The sequence below is a fragment of the Stegodyphus dumicola genome, chromosome 12, assembly GCF_044657685.1.
Source record: "Stegodyphus dumicola isolate Sdum_Otavi_A_Nest chromosome 12, ASM4465768v1".
Taxonomy (NCBI): Eukaryota; Metazoa; Arthropoda; class Arachnida; order Araneae; family Eresidae; genus Stegodyphus; species Stegodyphus dumicola.
In genome coordinates this window covers 114113392-114132413 of record NC_140779.1, presented here as the reverse complement: position 1 = coordinate 114132413, position 19022 = coordinate 114113392, and the positions used below count along the sequence as shown (strand labels likewise).

At 35.1% G+C, this 19022-nt stretch overlaps 1 protein-coding gene across 5 annotated transcripts in view; it reads left to right on the top strand.

Annotated features, from left to right (window-relative positions):
* The window catches only part of LOC118200813 (serine/threonine-protein phosphatase 4 regulatory subunit 1-like), a 236199-nt gene that overhangs the window by 56011 nt on the left and 161166 nt on the right, over positions 1–19022 (top strand). For 4 of the 5 annotated variants that reach the window (XM_035372780.2, XM_035372777.2, XM_035372778.2 and 1 more), the window contains one exon: positions 14732–14900. In XM_035372780.2, coding sequence (XP_035228671.1) covers positions 14732–14900 — 169 coding nt within the window. Of the gene's footprint in view, positions 1–14731; positions 14901–19022 lie in introns of those variants that run through there. The other variant, XM_085806821.1, reaches the window with a different exon arrangement.

Genomic DNA, 19022 nt, shown 5'->3' with positions numbered 1-19022 from the left:
AAACATTTCTTTCAATGTAAGTTGTTTTGTTTTTTATGTGATAATACATTCTCTTTAATTCTATAAACAGACATAATTTCTTGTTCAGTTACAAAGTTCTACTGTTCAAGTCCTATAATTGCTGTGTCGAGAATACCGACTAATTTGTCAATCGAAATTTTTTCATTTTCAATAACCTCTGTTACTTTCTTCGCTATTGGAAGCGAATTATAATGACGAGGAATTTGATTTAAATCATATCAAAGACGGAGTACATCGAGATGAAATGCTACATTTAGTAAGGAATTATAAGCCAAATAAAATAAAAACATCTGCCCTAAAGATAAGGATAGTGCTGACAGATCAACTTCCAATTCATTGCGCGCCGCAGTGTTAAAGGTAAACAAAGTTTAGATAAACAAAGGATATGCCTTTATCCATTTTTTGCATCGATTCCACTTTTTGTTTAATGGACATTGAAACATGCTTTCGCTTTGTTGATCCTTTGGCAGCTCCAGAATCGGAAATTCTTTTTGAAATAATCCAAAGTTCAAGCTTACTTTTATAAAATTGCTCTAACAGTCTGCAAAAAATAATAAGCCGAATCCAATTTGAAGATTAAGAAACAGCGCAATCTGCAACATTAACTGAATTAGATAATTTGAGCTTAGCTTATACCGTCCGTTATACATTAAACGCGCATTCGTAAACGTATTTTGCACACGCGCTCACGGATATTCGCAGCCGTAAAGGTCTTGCGCACATGTGTCAACGCGACGCATGCGCAGAAAGTCCGGATTATAGATTCTTCTGGATTATGGGTGTCCGAATTAATGACTTTTGACTGTATAATCTAATTTGTTTATAATTTTTATGGCTCAGTGCTAATTACAAATGTAACTCGTTTTTTTAGTATTCTATTCTCCCATGCAGTGGACTGTACATGCTCATGTACACATCTGTTCTCATGCTGTGATTTGATAATATCATATTGATTGTAGTATATCCTTTGGTCATGCAGTGCTTCAGATTCAAAAATCAATGACTGAACAATCACAGAATTTTTTTAAAGCAGCAGCATATCTTAAGAATTCCGAGTAGAGTGCTAAGTATTATCTTGCATTTCTTTTTATATTCGGTATATTATTTCTTTAAAAATAATACAGAGTACTAATGTTCTGTGATAGCATCCTCTTGACAATAGATTCAGCCTAAAAGTTGATACACACACATTAAGGATTAAGGCTAATACATTTAATTGCTTCATAAAGAGAGCTCGTGTTCGTATTGAGCTTATTCTCATTGCATGTAGGGTAATTCCAAGAATACATTTATTACTCATAAATGTAATATGTCATCTTCAGTCACATATTTTTTATAAATACCAAATTTGAGAAGTTTTTGGATTATCTTGTACTATATTTTTTATGAAAGTCTTTTCAGAGCTTCTCTTTCAGTTTATTAGTTTTTATTGATATAAAAACATTAAATGCTTAAGTGAAAAGTTTGGGATTATACTTTAGTGTGATTTCTTATGAACCTAAGGGTTATGCACATAAAATTGCGTATAGAAAGACGACTTTTGAATTCATTACACATGAAAATTTACGCCGGCTTCTAATCTGTCTGATTTCAAGTTGCATGTATATTGGAAGAAAAGGACCAATATAAAGTGAGAGACTGTTTTGGAAGAATTAAAATTTTTAAAAAATAGCACTTACACAGTCCAGTCACATTAATGTGACCACCACGTACTTTCCATGTCAGAGTTAAATAACCAATCACAGAAGGCAGGTGATAGCACAGTGCAGTTGAGCGTATATAAAGGGTGTGTGAGGGCTTCGGAAAACATTTCAATCGCTGGCGTAATGCAGAAACGAAGTGATTTATCCGACTTCCAAAAGGGCATGATCATTGGCTTTCGGGCCAAGGGTGGAAGCATTTCCGAAACGGCTGAGTTTGTGAACTGTTCGCGTGCCGCCGTGGTAGAAGTGTATCGTGCATGGCAAAATGGGACTGTCCAAAATCAGCGACGTGGCAAATGTGATGCACCACGGGCCATAGATGACAGAGGCGAACGACGGTTGCGGAGATGCGTTCGGGCAGATAGACGGGCTACCGTTGAGCAACTGACCACCAAAATAAACCAAGGGGCTACCAAAAGTGTCTCCCAAAGTACTATTCAGCGAACATTGCTGTGTCTGGGCCTCCGAAGCAGACGCCTGGTTCGTGCACCTATGCTGACTGCTGTTCATCGACGGCGAAGGCTAGAATTTGCACGCCAGTACAGCAGCTGGACGTCCACTGAGTGGCGACAGGTTGGGTTTTCGGATGAATCGCGTTTTATGCTCCATCGGACAGATGGACGTTGGCGTATAAGGCGTGAAACCTCTGAAAGGAACCACCCTGCAACCATTGCCGGAACGGTCCAAGCTGGAGGCGGGAGCATTATGGTCTGGGGAATGTTTTCCTGGCATTCTCTAGGTTCACTGATCATTGTGGAAGGCACAATGGATCAATACAAGTACGCATCTGTCCTTGCGGACCATGTTCACCCCTACATGCGCATTGTTTTTCCTCAGGATGATGGCATCTTCCAGCAGGACAATGCGAGGTGCCATACAGCTGCCAGTGTACGTGCGTGGTTCGAAGTACACCAGGATGAGTTTACCGTCCTCCCCTGGCCAGCAAACTCACCTGACTTAAACCCAATCGAGCATCTGTGGGACCATCTCGATCGAGTTGTTCGCGCCATGGATCCTCAACCGCGTAATCTAGCGCAGCTGGCCACGGCATTAGAGTCGGCATGGCTCAACATCCCAGAGAACACCTTCAGGGACCTATGTGACTCTCTTCCTGCACGTCTCGCAGCAGTCCGCTCTGCGAAAGGTGGTTATTCTGGCTTTTGACAGATGGTCACATTAATGTGACTGGACTGTGTATTTATAACAATTTCTTTTTAACTTTCAAATTTGAGGGTCAAACCCGTAACATTCAGAGAGTTAACTGCTTTCCTTACAAATTTTTTTGAAAGAAATTGCAAAAAATCATCACATTTTTTTAATTTTATTATTAAATACAACAAAATGAAAAAATCAAAATATGTAGGTTTTAAGTTGAATTTTTAATTTTTTGAAGGTGTAAAAGCTTTTATTTTTAATATTAGTTTACTATCCCGAGTTATCTCGGGCAAACGGAAAAAAGTGAAATATTAATCTTTGTATGATAGTTTTTGAAACAAGGGACCAGACAGAGTGATACCCGACATTCTACATTGGTATCTGGTCTCTTTTCTGACTGGCTTACCGCTGGAATCTCTTTCACTGGAGCACAAAGTACACTGTCTCGTTGGATTTGATTTAAAAAAAAAATTTTTTTTTTCATTTCTTCATAATCACTATCTGAAAAATCATCTCTTATTTTATTTTTTTTTCAACGCATGCATCCTTCTTTATACATTACTAATCCACAAGCCAACGTATACTGTACAATAGGGAAACACGTGACCAGTAATCAGGCAAGCGGTTAGAAACTGTTGTGGTGTATTTATCCCTGAAATTTTGGAATTCCTCAAAATGTCATATATAAATGGTATTTTCTTGTTTATAATTAAAAAACAACTCTCTCATTTTGTACCTTGATTTCTTTTCTTCAATATATATCCAACCTGAAATCGTTACATTGATCCGAACATTGAAAGCTGGCAGAAATTTTCATATGTAATGAAACCAAAAATCGTTCTTCCATATGGAATTTGGCGCCATAAAGCTGAGAGTGTTAGGTAAAGTACCATTTCCAGTTGTTTAGTTTTAACCAAATCTAATCAACTCTTTATATGTATACATAAATAAAGAGCTTAAATGAGGAAGTAGAAATTTTTGGAAGTTTTACATAAGTATCATCATAGATGAAAAAAATCATCATATGCACACAGACATCCTTGTGAGTAAAAGCATTATATGGCCAGTATATGACCTCTTACCAATTCAGTGTTAAATGTGGAGTTGGACAGAATAGCAATGAACTTTAAGTAAACTATCACTTTCACTTGATTGTAAATAAAATTTGTTTACAAATTTTATGTATCGGCGTTATTTGTAAAGATTACTCATTTTTTATTATTCTATTCTTCTATACAGTAGACAATGATAACTATGGGTGCTCATTTACCGATCCGTTCTCATGTTGTAATTTGAAAGTATATTGATCGTAGTAAATCCTCTGGCCATACAGTGTTTTAGATTCACAGATATTCACAATCATAGAATCTTTTAAAACTAGCATATGTTTAGAATTGCCCACAGAGGTGTGAAGTGTTGCCCTATGTTTTTAATTATATTCAGTATGTTAGTACTATATTAAAGAAATAGTACATAAGGATAACTTAAGTGGCAGCAAAGTTTTATTTGAAAAGTAATTCAGCACAAAAGTGAAATGAACATATTGAGGATTGAAGCTACTACATTTAATTGCTTCATATTGAGCTTATGCTCATTATATTGTTACGGATTTGGTATTTAAATAGCTAATGTTAGTTGAATTATAAATTAAATTGTTTTATTCCCTGTGAAGTGCAGCATGTGACGAATATTAAAGGAAAGCTAAGCCGGAAAATTAAAAATACAAGAGCACGTGCATTTAACATTTAATAAATAAATATCTGTTTTTGATTTTAAAAAAGTTCCAGAAAGTTCTCGTGCGCGATTTAAAAATCTTATACAAAGGAGGAAAACCTCTCAATTCAGTCAGTTAGTTATTTTTAGTTAGGTTGTTGTTGTTTTAAGAGTTTGTTCAGAAAATTGCTATTGTTGATTGTAGCGAATTCGACAGATTAGCTTTCTTTAGCTGTTTTGAATTAACTTCTGTTGAACGTTTGAGTAGTTAAGATAACTACTGTGAAATATTGTAATACTGAAAGAATATCCGGGGAAACTGTTTAGAAAACTGCTCTTGTTGATTGTAGCGAAATCGCGGATTAGCTTTCTTTAGCTGTTTTGAATTAACTTCTGTTGAACATTTGAGTAGTTAAGATAACTACTGTGAGATATTGTAATACCGAAATAATATCTGAGGAAATTTTTGTTGTAATAATAATAAATTTTGTTTATTTTCCATCGGACTTGTGCATTCATTTTGTAACAAACCCGTATGCACGCAACAATATTAACAATGCTTATAAGTGACACATGTTGCTCTCTGTCACATTCCTATTTTAAATTTGAAAAGTATTGGATTGATTATCTCATTATACATTTTTCATGAAATTGTGTTCAGAGTTTCAAGTAAAATATCACTTTCAGTTTATCAATTTTAGAGTTAAGTTTAAAATCAATGTATGGATCTTAGATGAATAACTTGATTGCTTATGAGTTGGATTATCATTATTCTCTTCTAATTATGAAGCAAACTATAAAATGCAATGCTAAATATCACATTGTACACTTTTTTATAAAGAATTATTATACCAAGGAATATGCAAACTTTTGTCTGTATTATTTTGTAATGATTTATTTTACTTAAGAATACAAACAATAATTTTGATATTCTAAAATTATAATTTTGGTGAAATTTTTTTGTACATTATATGCAGGATTTAATTTCTAAAATCATAAGTTCTGTAGCTTTATGGTAGACCATCAGCAAAAAGACACAAGAATAAATAAATTAAAAAAAAAAAAAATCTGAAAGCTTTCAGAATTTATATTATGCCGAAAGGGGCATATTTTTAACGTTTTTTTGTGTTACCATTATTATAAGGGCGAGTCAAATGAAAGTGAGCCAACCCCTCCTCAGCAAGAATGGTTCGGTCCATCATCTGCGGCGCATGCGCGTAGCACAGAGACAGCCTTCATTTACGAAAGTGGCGCGAAAGTGTGAGGTTAAAGTTCTTTAAGGCGCTCTTACACTGGGTTGAAGATGGTAGCGTGACATAATGGACGCTCCAAAAGAGGAACAGCGTGGTGTGGTCAGGTTTTTGACAGCTGAAGGTGTTTCCCAACATGAAATTAGTCGCTGTATGACTGCTGTGTACGGTGAACATTGCATCGCATTGGCCACTGTGAAGCGTTGGAGCAAACGGTTCAGAGAAGGACGTGAAAGTTGCAAAGACGATCCAAGACCGGGCCAAAGCCACCTTGCAATCACCCCCAACACAACTGCACAGGTTGATGAGCTGATTAGACAAGAACGGAAGATAAGCATCGATGAACTGGCAGAACGTGTGAACATCAGTCATGGTTCGGTTCACACCATAGTTCATGATCATCTCGGTTATCGGCTTTTGTGTGCTCAATGGATGCCCAAGATTTTGAACGACCGCCAGAAGACGGAGAGGTTCGGCGCTGCTTTGACTCATCTCATCCGGTATCACAATGAGGGTGACGACTTCTTGTCTGCAATTGTGACCAAAGACGAATCATGGTGCCACCACTACGAACCTGAAACACGCCGGCAAAGCTTACAGTGGAAACATTTGAATTCACCACCCCCGAAGAAAGCAAAGGCTGTCATTTCCTCGGGAAAGGTGCTATTGACTTTTTTTTTTCGGTCGTCAGGGGCCATTACTGATTGAATTTGCTAAACGTGGAGAGACTATCAATAGTTCGCGATATTGTGCAACGCTGGATTGGCTGCGTGTCGCAATCAAGAACAAACGACCTGGAAGATTGACGAATGGTGTGATCTTGCTACACGACAATGCTCGTCCCCACGTCGCTGATGTGGTTAAGACACAACTGGCAAAGTTCAAGTGGGACACGCTGCAACATCCTCCATACAGCCCAGATTTGTCGCCATGCGACTTTCACATTTTCGGGAAACTGAAAAAACATCACAAGGGTACCAGATTCGTGTCGGACGACACCGTGAAGGAGTCGGTTACAGACTTTTTGAATCGACAGCCCAAGGAGTTTTATGAGACGGTTATCACGCGGATCATTTGTCAATGGGATAAATGTCTCAATGTTCATGGAGACTACCTTTAAATAAAGTACTCTGTCATATATTCGCATTGGCTCACTTTCATTTGACTCGCCCTAATAATTAAATATGTTCTTCACATTTAAACCGTAAAATTCAATTCAACAGCAATATCACAAAATATTTAGAAGAGTATATCTTTAGAATTTCCAATACACAGTCTCATGTGATAAAGATAATTCCCCCCCCCACACACACACACAGTGTTGCCATTGCACGCTTAGAAATCATTGAGTTTGTTAATCAAAAATTTTCTGAAGTTTTACAAAGTATGAAATAGGTAATAAAACAAATTTCAAATTTAGGTCTCCAGATGCGATATTCGTGTGGAGGTTTACGTTATTCAACATTTGGAGGCTCTAGGTAATATTGTTTTATCACAATATGAGAAGTATACATACATTTATGCAGATTCTTCATTATTTAATTTCTTTAAATATAATATAGGGCTCTAATATTTGGTGCCAACGATTTAAAAAGTAATTCAATCATTTATACAGTCCAAAGTCGTTAATCCGGACTCGTCGGGACTTCGGCGATTCCGGATTATCGATTTTTCCGGATTATAGATCATCAGTTTAAATCGCGTAAGATGGCATGCAGAAATTCTAAAATTAAAAATATGAAACCATAATTTATGAAATAAAGAATAATTATGATCTAAACGGTATCAAAATTTACAAAAAAAAAAAAAAATCGCTTAATATTTATTTGTTTACTTTATTAAACATTTCTTTCAATGTAAGTTGTTTAAGTTGCTTCGTTTTATGTGATAATACTTTCTCTTTAATTCTATAAACAGACATAATTTCTTGTTCAGTTACAAAGTTCCGCTGTTCAAGTCCCGTTAATTGCTGTGCCGAGAATACCGACTAACTTGTCAATCGAAATTTTTTCGTTTTCACTAACCTCTCTGTCACATTCTTCATGTCTTTATCCATTTTTTGCAGCAATTCCTCTTTTTGTTTGTTGGACATCGAAACATAATTTCGTTTTGTAGATCCTTTGGAAGTTCCAGCATCGGAAATTCTATTTGACATAATCGAAAGTTCAAGTTTACTTTTATAGTATTGCTCTTACAGTCTGCAAAAAATAATAAGCCGAATCCAATTCGAAAATTAAGGAACAACGCAATCATCAATCAACATTAACTGAAATAGATAATTAGATAATTTTAGATTATACCGTCCGTTATACATAAAACGCGCATGCGAAAACGTATTCTGCGCTTGCGCACACGCAAATGCGCAGTCGTAAGAGGTCTTACGCGCACGCGTAAACGCGTATGCACATGTGTCAACGCGGCGCATGTGCAGAAAGTTTTTAGCTTTGAGGTCCGGATTATAGATCATTCCGGATTATGGGTGTCCGAATTAACGACTTTTGACTGTAGTTAATCAACACAAAATGCCTATTGTTATTTATATCCTATCGTTATCGTTACTTCTAACTAATTAATCAAGGTAAAACAAAACTGCTTACCTTGTTCCAATGGGTTCTGCCAGGGCCAAACTGATTTCTTCTGTGCATCTCTGTCTGCAAAATCTTGAAGGGAGTAATCCATAAATGATAAATACTTTCTTTACAAAAATATATTTAATGAAGATGCAAACGGTCACAGAATATTTACATAATGAAAAAGGTTTTAATTTTCGCACGACCCAGCATGCGACTTAATTGTCCTTATTACATTCCAGCTCCACCGGATATAGTAGTTGCACTGGTCTTTTAATCAAATGGCCATTTGGCAAGCGGACAGCACGGGCTCTCACCATGCCATCTCTCCCAGGAAAGACTTCCATTATGATGTCCATCTTCCACATCAGCCGTGGAATTTTATCTTCATGCACTAATACAATAGTTCTTTTCTTCAAACAGGTTCCTGTTTTTGTCAGTTTGGAATGATGAGCCGATTTTAAATTTATCAAATAATCCTGCCTCCATTTTTGCCAGATTCTTTCTACCAGTATCTGTTGATGTCTAAATCGACGTGTAAGACTCTCCTTTGTTGAAGTTAATTTAGAGCTTCCTTGTGGCAATGATAGTAATCGTCTTCCTAGTGAGAAGTGACCAGGGGTCAAAGATTCTGGCTCTCCTAGATCCGAGTATGTAAATGTTAAAGGTCTGGAGTTCAATATAGCTTCCACTTCTGTTATGACTGTCTCCCAAAAGCCTCCCCACGATGCCGCTTTCTCAACTATGAATTTCCATTTGATTCCTTGCTTAGAGAACTTGTCTTGAACTTTATTGCTTTTCATCACCTCGTTCAGTAGGTCTAATTCTTTTTTCACTCTTTTAAAGGTTTTGGCATTATCGGTATACACTATTTGGCACGAGCCTCTTCTCACTATGAACCATCTAAATGCAAGAAAATTTTTATGTGGAAAGGTCAGCCGTAAGTTCTAAGTGCATGGCTCTAGTTACAGCACAGGTAAACAGTAAAACGTATGTCTTAAATAATTCTCTTCCACTTTTGACGTACAGTGGACCCGTGTAATCTATTCCGGAGTTTTCAAACAGAAAGTCATCTTGGCATCTGTCTGGTGGGAAAGGTGCCATATCTTGTATGACAGGTTTAGTTTGAAATATTTTGCAGACATTGCAATTGTACAGAACACTTTTAATTTTCCGACGAGCCTTCAGCAACCAAAACTTATTTGATTTAAAGTATCTGCTATTCCTCCGTGACCTACCACCTGATGACTGTGAAGAATAATTAGATCAGTCAAATGATCTTTGTCAGGCAACACGATTGGATGTGCTTGTTTGTAATCCAAATTTGAATTTTCTAATCGTCCACCAACACGAATTACACCACTTTCGTCGGCAAATGGGTTGAGAGTCTTCAATTTTGATTTTGAACCTAATTCCTCATTTTTCTTCAATGCCCTTATTTCATTTGTGAAATTTCGCTCCTGAACACGTTTGATCCAATAAATTTATGCCATTTCCAATTCGGTAACCTGCAAACATCCTGATAATTTCGAGGTATTTTTAACATTGTTGATGAACCTTAAGCACCACACAGTAATTCGGTAAATTTGGTGTAAATTGCTGTAATTTTGGGTTTTAAATAAATCTTCAGAAGGTTCGATAACACACAAATTTACGAAAACTTCTTTTGATGTTTTTCTTAGTTCCTTGTTGGAATCTTCAATGTTCTTTGTGGAACATAAATTCGGCCAGTGTTCCATTTCTTCTTTTAACCACATGGGCTCTTCCCATCATATGCTATTCTGTTTCAGATGTTTGACATTTTCACCTCTAGTTAGCAAATCAGCTGGATTGTGTTCACCAGGCGTATATCTCCAGTTCAAGACATCTGAATTCTTCTGTATTTCCTTCACTCTGTTCTGAATGAATGGCTTTCATTTTTTCACATCACTTCTAATCCAGTGTAACGTTATACTACAATCAGTCCACATATATACAATCAAATCAATGTCCCGAAGTTTTTTTTTGGATATATTTTGACAATTGGATATATTTTGACAAGCGGGAGCCTATCAAAGCACCCATCAATTCCAATCTGGGAAGTGATAATTTTTTCAAAGGTGCTACTCGTGATTTTGATGTAATGAAACTTGTATGAATGACTCCATTTTTCGAATAACGAAAATACAGAACAACCCCATAGGCCTTCTGACTCGTGTCTGTGAAACAGTGTAACTGTAAACCGTCCTTTATATCCCTTTTCCCACCACCTGCAAACTGATGTCTAGGTATTTCCAAACTAGAAATATGAGCTAATTCATCACACCAGCTTTGCCAATTCTTTCTGAGATTTTCTGGTATTTCAGTGTCCCATGCTATCTTTTGTTCCCATAAATCTTGTAATAAAATCCTAGCTCGAATGGTGTATGGATTTAAAAACCCCAGTGGATCAAAGAAACATCCTACAAATCTCAAGATTTCTCTTTTAGTGGGTATGTTATCTATTCTTTTGGCACCTTTTACCAAATCTTCAATTTCTATCAAAAATGTGTCATTTGACCTATACTATATGTATCCCAATACTTTAGAACAAGTCGAATCTTGTGAAAACTCTTCTTCATTACATACCCTTTGTAAATTTGTTTCATTCGTTTTTCACTTCCACATGTTAAATCCACCTTCTTTCAGTATCCTTTTAATATGTTCCGATTCCTCGAAAGCTTCTGATTCTTCATCAGCTCCAGCGATTAAGTCGTCAACATACATATTTTCAGTTAGCATGGAAAATACTTTCGGATACTGCGACTTGTATTTGTCAGCGTGTACATTAAGAGTTGCTCTGAGAAGAAACAGACTAGATGTTGCTCCAAAAATTACCCTTGTCATACGAAGAGCTTTTATTTTGGTTCCATTTAATTCGCCATCGTTCCATAGAAACTTGACTGCGTTTCTGTCTTCATCAGCAAGAGAAATCTGCAAAAATGCTTGTTCGATGTCAGCTGTAAACGCAATTCAATTTTGACGGAACTTAAGGTGCAATTCCAGTATGTCTGGACACATCTTAGGACCTGAATGTAAACAGTCATTTAATGACAAACAATGCTCCGCATGTGACGAAGCGTCAAAAACCACACGGAGTTTTGTAGTTTCCTTGTTTTCTCTTATAACGGCTTGATGTGGCATAAAATACGTTTTTGGTCCAATTTCAATGTTAGTCTCTTTGGCGATTCCTTCTTTTAAGTACTTATCAATTACTTTGCAATATCTGTCATAGAACTGTTGATTATTCTGAAATCTATGACTTAAACTCTTAAATCTAATTTTAGCAATCTCCAGATTATCTCCAAGATCATTTGAATTATGATTCCAGGGAAGGCGAACGATATAACGACTGTTTTCAAATTTCACAGATCTTTTGAAATTATCGAAAACTAAATTATCTTCTAATTCGAGTTCCTTATCCGAATCATAATTTATCCTCATAGAATCGAGCTCCCAGAGATTCTTCAGCAAACTAGACAGTGATTCGTTCTGTATATCTTTATTATTATGAACCACAACCTTCATCGCATTCACGTTAGTTGGTGAAATTCCGTAAGCCCTTTCTGTTCCACTAATAGTCCAACCTTAATTTTGTTTCAGCCGCTACTAAGGAATTAGGCAGTCTGTGAACCTTACCCGTAACTATTTTCCAATAAAAATCCACTCCTATCAGTAAAGAAATTTTTGGCGGTTTATTCCCTTGTCCCCATTCATCGGAAACAGGAATATGTCCTGTTTTTTTAATAAGATTAACTATTTCATTTCTAGGGGAATGAATATGTGATCCATTAATGACAGGAATAATTAAAGCTTCTATTTTGATTTCATATCGATACTTCGAATTACGCAAAATGAGTGGTTTTTTTAACATTCTGCGCTTCAGACGTCGTGCAACCGAAAGAGAATTTTATTTTTTCTTCTCCAATAACGGGAAGTTTTAATTTCTTACAGATGTCCTCCCTAATAAATGTTCGCTGCGATCCTAAAACAAACAACAAGCGAACGCTTTGCTGGCGCCAATTGCCTGTGTTTATAATTTCAGCTCGTGCTGTCAGAAGAAATGAGTTATTTGCTGTTGTGCAATCGGAAACAGAAGAGACTACTGCCCCTTGGACGGGACTCTTATCTGACGCATTCGTTTCATCAGAGTGTATCAATGTATGATGTCGCCGATCGCAAATACCACAAGTTAGTTTTGATTTGCACATCCTCGCTAAATGGTATCTTTTGAGGCACACGAAACAAATTCCCCTTTGCTTTAATGCTTCCTTTTTTTCTGGCACAGTCTTTCGACATGATTCTAGCGTATGATTTTCAAAACAGAATAAACAGCTATTAGATAGTGATGTGTTTAACGCTGCCGCTGAAGGAATTCTAACCTTATTATAATCCCGATTTCTTTCGCTGTCTCGAAAACATTGTCGAAACTGCCGCTTATTTTCAAAATGGGATTTCCTTTCAGTGACTTCAGAATCTGTTGGCTTAACTAAAAATCCTGTACGTTCTCGACTTTCTATTTCTTTTCTTAGAAAAATCGAGCAAATTCGTAATTTTTGTCTGATTATCATCTTCATATTTCCTATTAAATTCTAGTGCTAAATCATTTGGAATTACCTTTATTAATATCGGATACAATAAGGTACCGTACGAATCCGGTAAAATATTACACGATTCTAATCCTCTAATTTGTACTTCACAACGATCATATAATTTTTGAAGCGCTGTCACATCGCAAGACCTTTTAACTGGAGTCAGAGTTAATAAATTATTCATATGGGTATCTATTATTAGTTCTTTGCATCCGAAGCGATCTTTTAATATTTTCACAGCCTTTTCGTAATTCTCTGCTGTTAACGTCAACCCTTGTATTGCAGTTTCTGCATCGGAAGTAAGAACTGACTTTAAATAGTTAAATTTATCTACCGCATGTAGACTTTCATTTTCGTGTACAGCTGTCTCAAATCTTGCCTAAAATCTGGGCCAACTGCACACATTGTTTCCCGAAAATGTTTCCAGGGCCAATTTGGGGAGTTTAATTTTGTTTTGCAATTCAGTGACAGTTTCATATGAAATAGAATTATTATCTAAATATCTTTTCGCGCGTAATTTGCAAACAATAATTTTACTGTTATACTCTTCTCTAGACATTGATCTTCTAAATTTGCTACATCAATTAAAGTTTCAATACCATTATCCGCCAAGATTAGTTCTTCTTTTTTACTAATTAACTGAGCAACCGTTTCTTCAATTACGTTTTTATCCCCCTCATTAGCAATTTCTGTTTCTATTTTATTTACCAGCCTCGTAACTACTGCTCTTTTTGATCGTTTCTTTTTTAATTTTTCTAAATCTATGTTTTTGCTGTAAGTTCAAATTCAACCCAATGGCCCCATGTTATGGCACCACAATATTGTTATTTATATCCTATCATTATCGTTACTTCTAACTAATTAATCAAGGTAAAACAAAACTGCTTACCTTGTTCCAATGGGTTTTGCCAGGGCCATAGGGTTAAACTGATTTCTTCTGTGCATCTCTATCTGCAAAATCCTGAAGGGAGTAATCCATAAATGATAAATACTTTCTTTACACAAATATATTTAATGAAGACGCAAACGGTTACAGAATATTTACATAATGAAAAAGGTTTTAATTTTCGCACGACCCAGCATGCGACTTCTCAGTTCTGAGTTCTCGTGTGATCTCTAAGCGAGAGAGTTCATTGTTCGAGATGACGTCACTCAGCCATCGGATCTCGGCAAGAATTGATTTGCAATAATGCCAAAATGAAATTAGTAGCCTTTCTAGGAAATTGCCATAAAAACTAAGAAGTACTGGAACCAGGCTCTGCTTCAATTTAAGTTCTGTTTATATGTATTAGTAATTATGTCAACCTGTAAATGTATGTTGAAAAATAAGTGTGCCTGCCCCACTGGTTTATCTAGAATGTGGTTTAAGGTACAAAATAGATTGGGGATTAATGTCTTAAATTGTATAAAAGCCTTTGTCTAACATGCATACAAATTATTTTTTTCTATGCAGGTAAATGCTGGAAGTATATGTAGAAGCGATCAAGATAAATATAATTAAAAAATTGTTACTGATTTTTTATAAACTTTTCTGCATTAAATAATCTTCATTTAATTATGGAGGCAAAAAATTACTGAGTATTACTATTTAAAGGTATCTCTTATTTTAAATTTTCTTGGATTGCAATTTAATTCATATTACAAATATTCTTCTGGATTTCTATTTGTCAGAAAAAAAAATTATTGATTAAATCATACTTCTGTTTCAGATAATTCTGATGTTATAAATGAGCCAGAGAATTCCAAAATGACTCTCAAACAAAGTGATAGTGATTCTGATCATTTTTCAGTTGATGATTCACTCGTGAATCCTGATGACCTTTTACCACCAGTAGAAAAATTAGAAAAATATGCTGAAAGTGATATTGTTTTTAATAGGTAAGTTCATTAAATTATAGTATTTGTAGAGTAAAGCTGTAAGTTTTTGAAAATTTCTAGAAACAAATTGCAGTTTTCCCCCTCCCTTCTTTTGCACAGTGTGAAACACTTCAACATTTATCTATTTTTAGAAGAATTTGAAGAAGAGATTTTAATATAATTTTCCCTCCAGTTAAAAATACTAGGAAATATCTCTGTTATATTATTCTCAGTTTTTTATTAAAGTTATTGACAAGTAACCTACTGTTATTTTCTTGCCACGATCACTAATAATAACCATGATGAAAAAAATTCAGAACAAAATGTAAATCAGGATAGTTAACAAGGGTGGATTGAAAAGCAGAAAAGAGTCGGATGAACATTGGGATCGAGATCAATTAGCAAGGTTGGAGTAAGAAGATTTGGATGAGCAATGGCATCGAGACCCTTTAGCACCCTTGTAGTGATGAGCGAAAAGAATCAATTCAATCAAATGCTAACTTTGTGAACTTTTTCCTTCAAACTGTAGTTTCAACTGTATTATCAAATTCTATTTAGAAAGATGTTTCAAAGCTTGACATCGTTTGAAATTAAATTGAAATTATAGCACTCTCATATTAATGGCAATAATTTAATTCACCGTGGACCTTTATCTCATTAAAGTCATGTAAACAACAAAAAATATGCAGCACTGTGTGCCAAGTATTGGCAGACTTTGAGAAACAGAGTTCAAGATTTCAGAAAACTCATTTGCTGCTTCATTGTCAGATGTTCAAATTTAATTGCAATGTATATAATTTTTATTGGGCATGCAATGTAAAAATAATTTAGGTGCATTTTATAAGCTGTGCCCATTTAACCTTCCAAGCAATCAGGCTGTATATTTATCATGATACTTTTATTGGGTTGGAGGGAAAGTTCTATCGTATTTTAAATAGGCAGGTGATTTTTCTTGTAAATAAAAAAAAAAAATCTGGCTAGTGAGTCAATCGGATTTTTTTGTTTTTTTAGCTGCTGTATAATATAAAAGGTGCCCTTTTTTACGGTTCATCATTTACTTGTAATATTTAAAGGGAAAAACATGTCCGTAGATAAAGTGCATTTACGACACTGCATTTTATATGAATTCCAAAAAGGAAGCAACGCATCTGTTGCATGTAAAAATTTATGTGCGGTATTTGGAAAAGATATTGTAAATGTTCGTACTTGTCAAAGATGGTTTAGCAAATTTTGTTCCGGGGACCTGAGCCTCAAAGAAAGTGTTCGATCTGGACGACCATCCAAGATTGATAATGATGTTTTGCGATCCATGTTGGAAAATAATCCACATTTAACAAGTCGAGAAATTGCAGAAGAGTTTGGCATTCATCATACAACTGTTGGAGATCAGGAAAAGAAAGGAAAGGAAAGGAAAGGAATAGAAAAAGGTCCAGAAAAGGAATAGTGTTCCATCACGATAATGCTCGCCCGCATACTGCAGTGGTGACACTACAAAAACTGAATGTGTTAGGATGGGAAATCCTTAGTCACCCCCCATATTCACCTGACATTGCACCCTCTGATTATTACCTGTTCAGATCTCTGCAAAATTATCTAACGAGAAAAAAATTCAAGTCTTTTGAAAGTGTTTCTAAGGCAGTTACTGACTATTTTAACTCCATGGATGAGAACTTCTACAAAACAGGAATTTACAGGTTACCTGGAAGATGGCAACAGATTGTAACAAATAACGGAGCATATATAATTGATTAATGTTAAACACATATTTTTATAAATGAATTCAAATATTTTCTTTAAAATACGACAGAACTTTCCCTCCAACCCAATAAGTATACAGACATACATCTTGAAATATGTCCGGACAAATAGGATAGGACAAGTGTGTATGTAATATCTTGATAGCTGGAATATATTTGGGCAATTATTTAATTGCATAGTTTGAATGATGCATAATGAAGGAAAGACTTTCAGATAAACGTGACCATAGATACATCACATAATATTTATTTTTTGATAATTTGAAGTGCATAATCAGTTCACATATTATCATTAGTGCAGTAGGCAGCATATATTTCCAGACAATCGATGATAGACTGCAATTACCTGCAACATGTTAGCAAAGCAAGAGAAAGTGAGGAATTAAGTGTGCACTCGGCAGCTCGGAGATATACAGAGTTGGTTCTTTGTTGAAATTTCGATCTGTGATTGGATAAAGGAGATCTACATTGCCATTGTTACATGAGGTGACATGATGCTAATTAATTTTAAAATGATGCACTTTATATTCATACATTATAAATAATTAGTATTTTTAGAACAGGAAGGGGAAGTTGCGAAATTAAAATGAGGAATGAAAGGGACTGTTGCCAAATTAAAGTTAGTAGTTGGCTTTCATGTTTTAGATCTTACACGCGCACATGATTGGAAATATAACATAAAATCACTGACTTAATTTGGCAAAAGCCCTTTTAATTTGGCTACATCTTTTTAAAAGAATCTGCACTGAGTCACATCTGCAACGATATGCAGGGCCATAGAACTCTCGGCCAGTCACCATTTAAAGCTTAGTCTCTCCTTTATTATGTGAATACAAAGGATTCCAATCTTATGTATAGGTACTGCTGAAGTGCACATTCACTTTTATCTTCTCTTCTTGCATGTCTAGCTCGTGTCTTGCTGCTGTGCTGTCCATTGTTTTAAAATGGGATAAGTGTATATAGAACTGTGGGGTTTGCTTGTCACACCCATAGAAAGGAAATATGTCCTAAGAAATTATTCTTTGAGAAAATAAAATTATGTGTCCTGTTATCTACAAAGTATTCATTGTCTGAAAGTTTCTTCTTTTATCACACATCTTATTTGTGTGTGAGCTACTTTTATCATCCCAGTCACAGCTGCAAAATAATTTGTGACTTCTCTAGTCAGTTGTCTCAACTAACAGCAAAATTATCTCATATATATATATATATATATTAGGGGAAAAAAAAAAGAGTTAAGGTACAAAGCGACCAATTCATTTTGGAGATATGACCAAGGAAATTCCATTTATTGATAGCCTTCCTTGGAACTTCATGGTTTTAGGTCTAAATCTGTGGTTGCTAGGAGGATTAAAGAATTTCTTGTACTTCTTAAACATTCATTGTTCATGATATTTTTATGAAAGAATGTAAATTTGTAAGTATTGTGTTCCAGTCTGGACCATAAGAAAAAAAGAGAACAGAAATAAAATTTTCAGGCAGACATTTTGAATGTAGACTTTGCAGTCATACTTATGAATATATATATATATATATATATTATCAATAAATTCTGTATCTCTTGACTGTCTGAGAATTGGAAGCATGGCTTTTGGTACATCTTCATTAGACTATGCAGCACAGACGCTTTGGAATTTTAGATACCTGTATTATAAAGTGTGTTAGGCATGTTAAAAGCTTATTAATGTATGTTTATATTGAAGGTTACATGTAGTTACAGGTTATGGTAAATTCTTTTAAATACCTAAGCAAAGCATCCTGTGTTTAAAGTGAACAATTCAATTAATGAATTTCTTAAAAATTTTATAAATACAAATGATATGAGTAAGTTTTTGCAGAAAAAATTTTAAGAAAGGCAATCTGAAAAGTTTTACCTTTTTTGCCTCATCATTCTATACAATTTTACATTATAAAATTTTAATATTCAGGTTTAGCTTCTGAAACGCAATGTTTTACTGTTTATTTTGGAAACAAAACTAAACCAAAAAGTTATGAGCTATTTCCTGAATTCCTGTATGTTAGAGAATAAATTGATAATGAATTTCTTCCCATATTTTATTTAGATTTATACCTATCGGTTCTATATTTTGTCTGAAGAATAGTATAAAGGAGTTTCCAGATTAGGCAGTTTTCTGCTGTTGTATAATGCAAGTTGCTGTATGATGCAATCAGATTGGTATATACATACTTCAGCAGGGCTGTGGAGTCGGTACGGAAAATGTCCCGACTCCTGGAATTTTAATGACTCTGACTCCCTCATATATATATATTTTGTAAACATATACACATGGGTTACAGTGTATTTTTTTAATATAAAAGAAGTAATAGATGCTACAGAAAAAAATTGATGGCATAGCAAATTATTTATATTAATTAACATTTATTA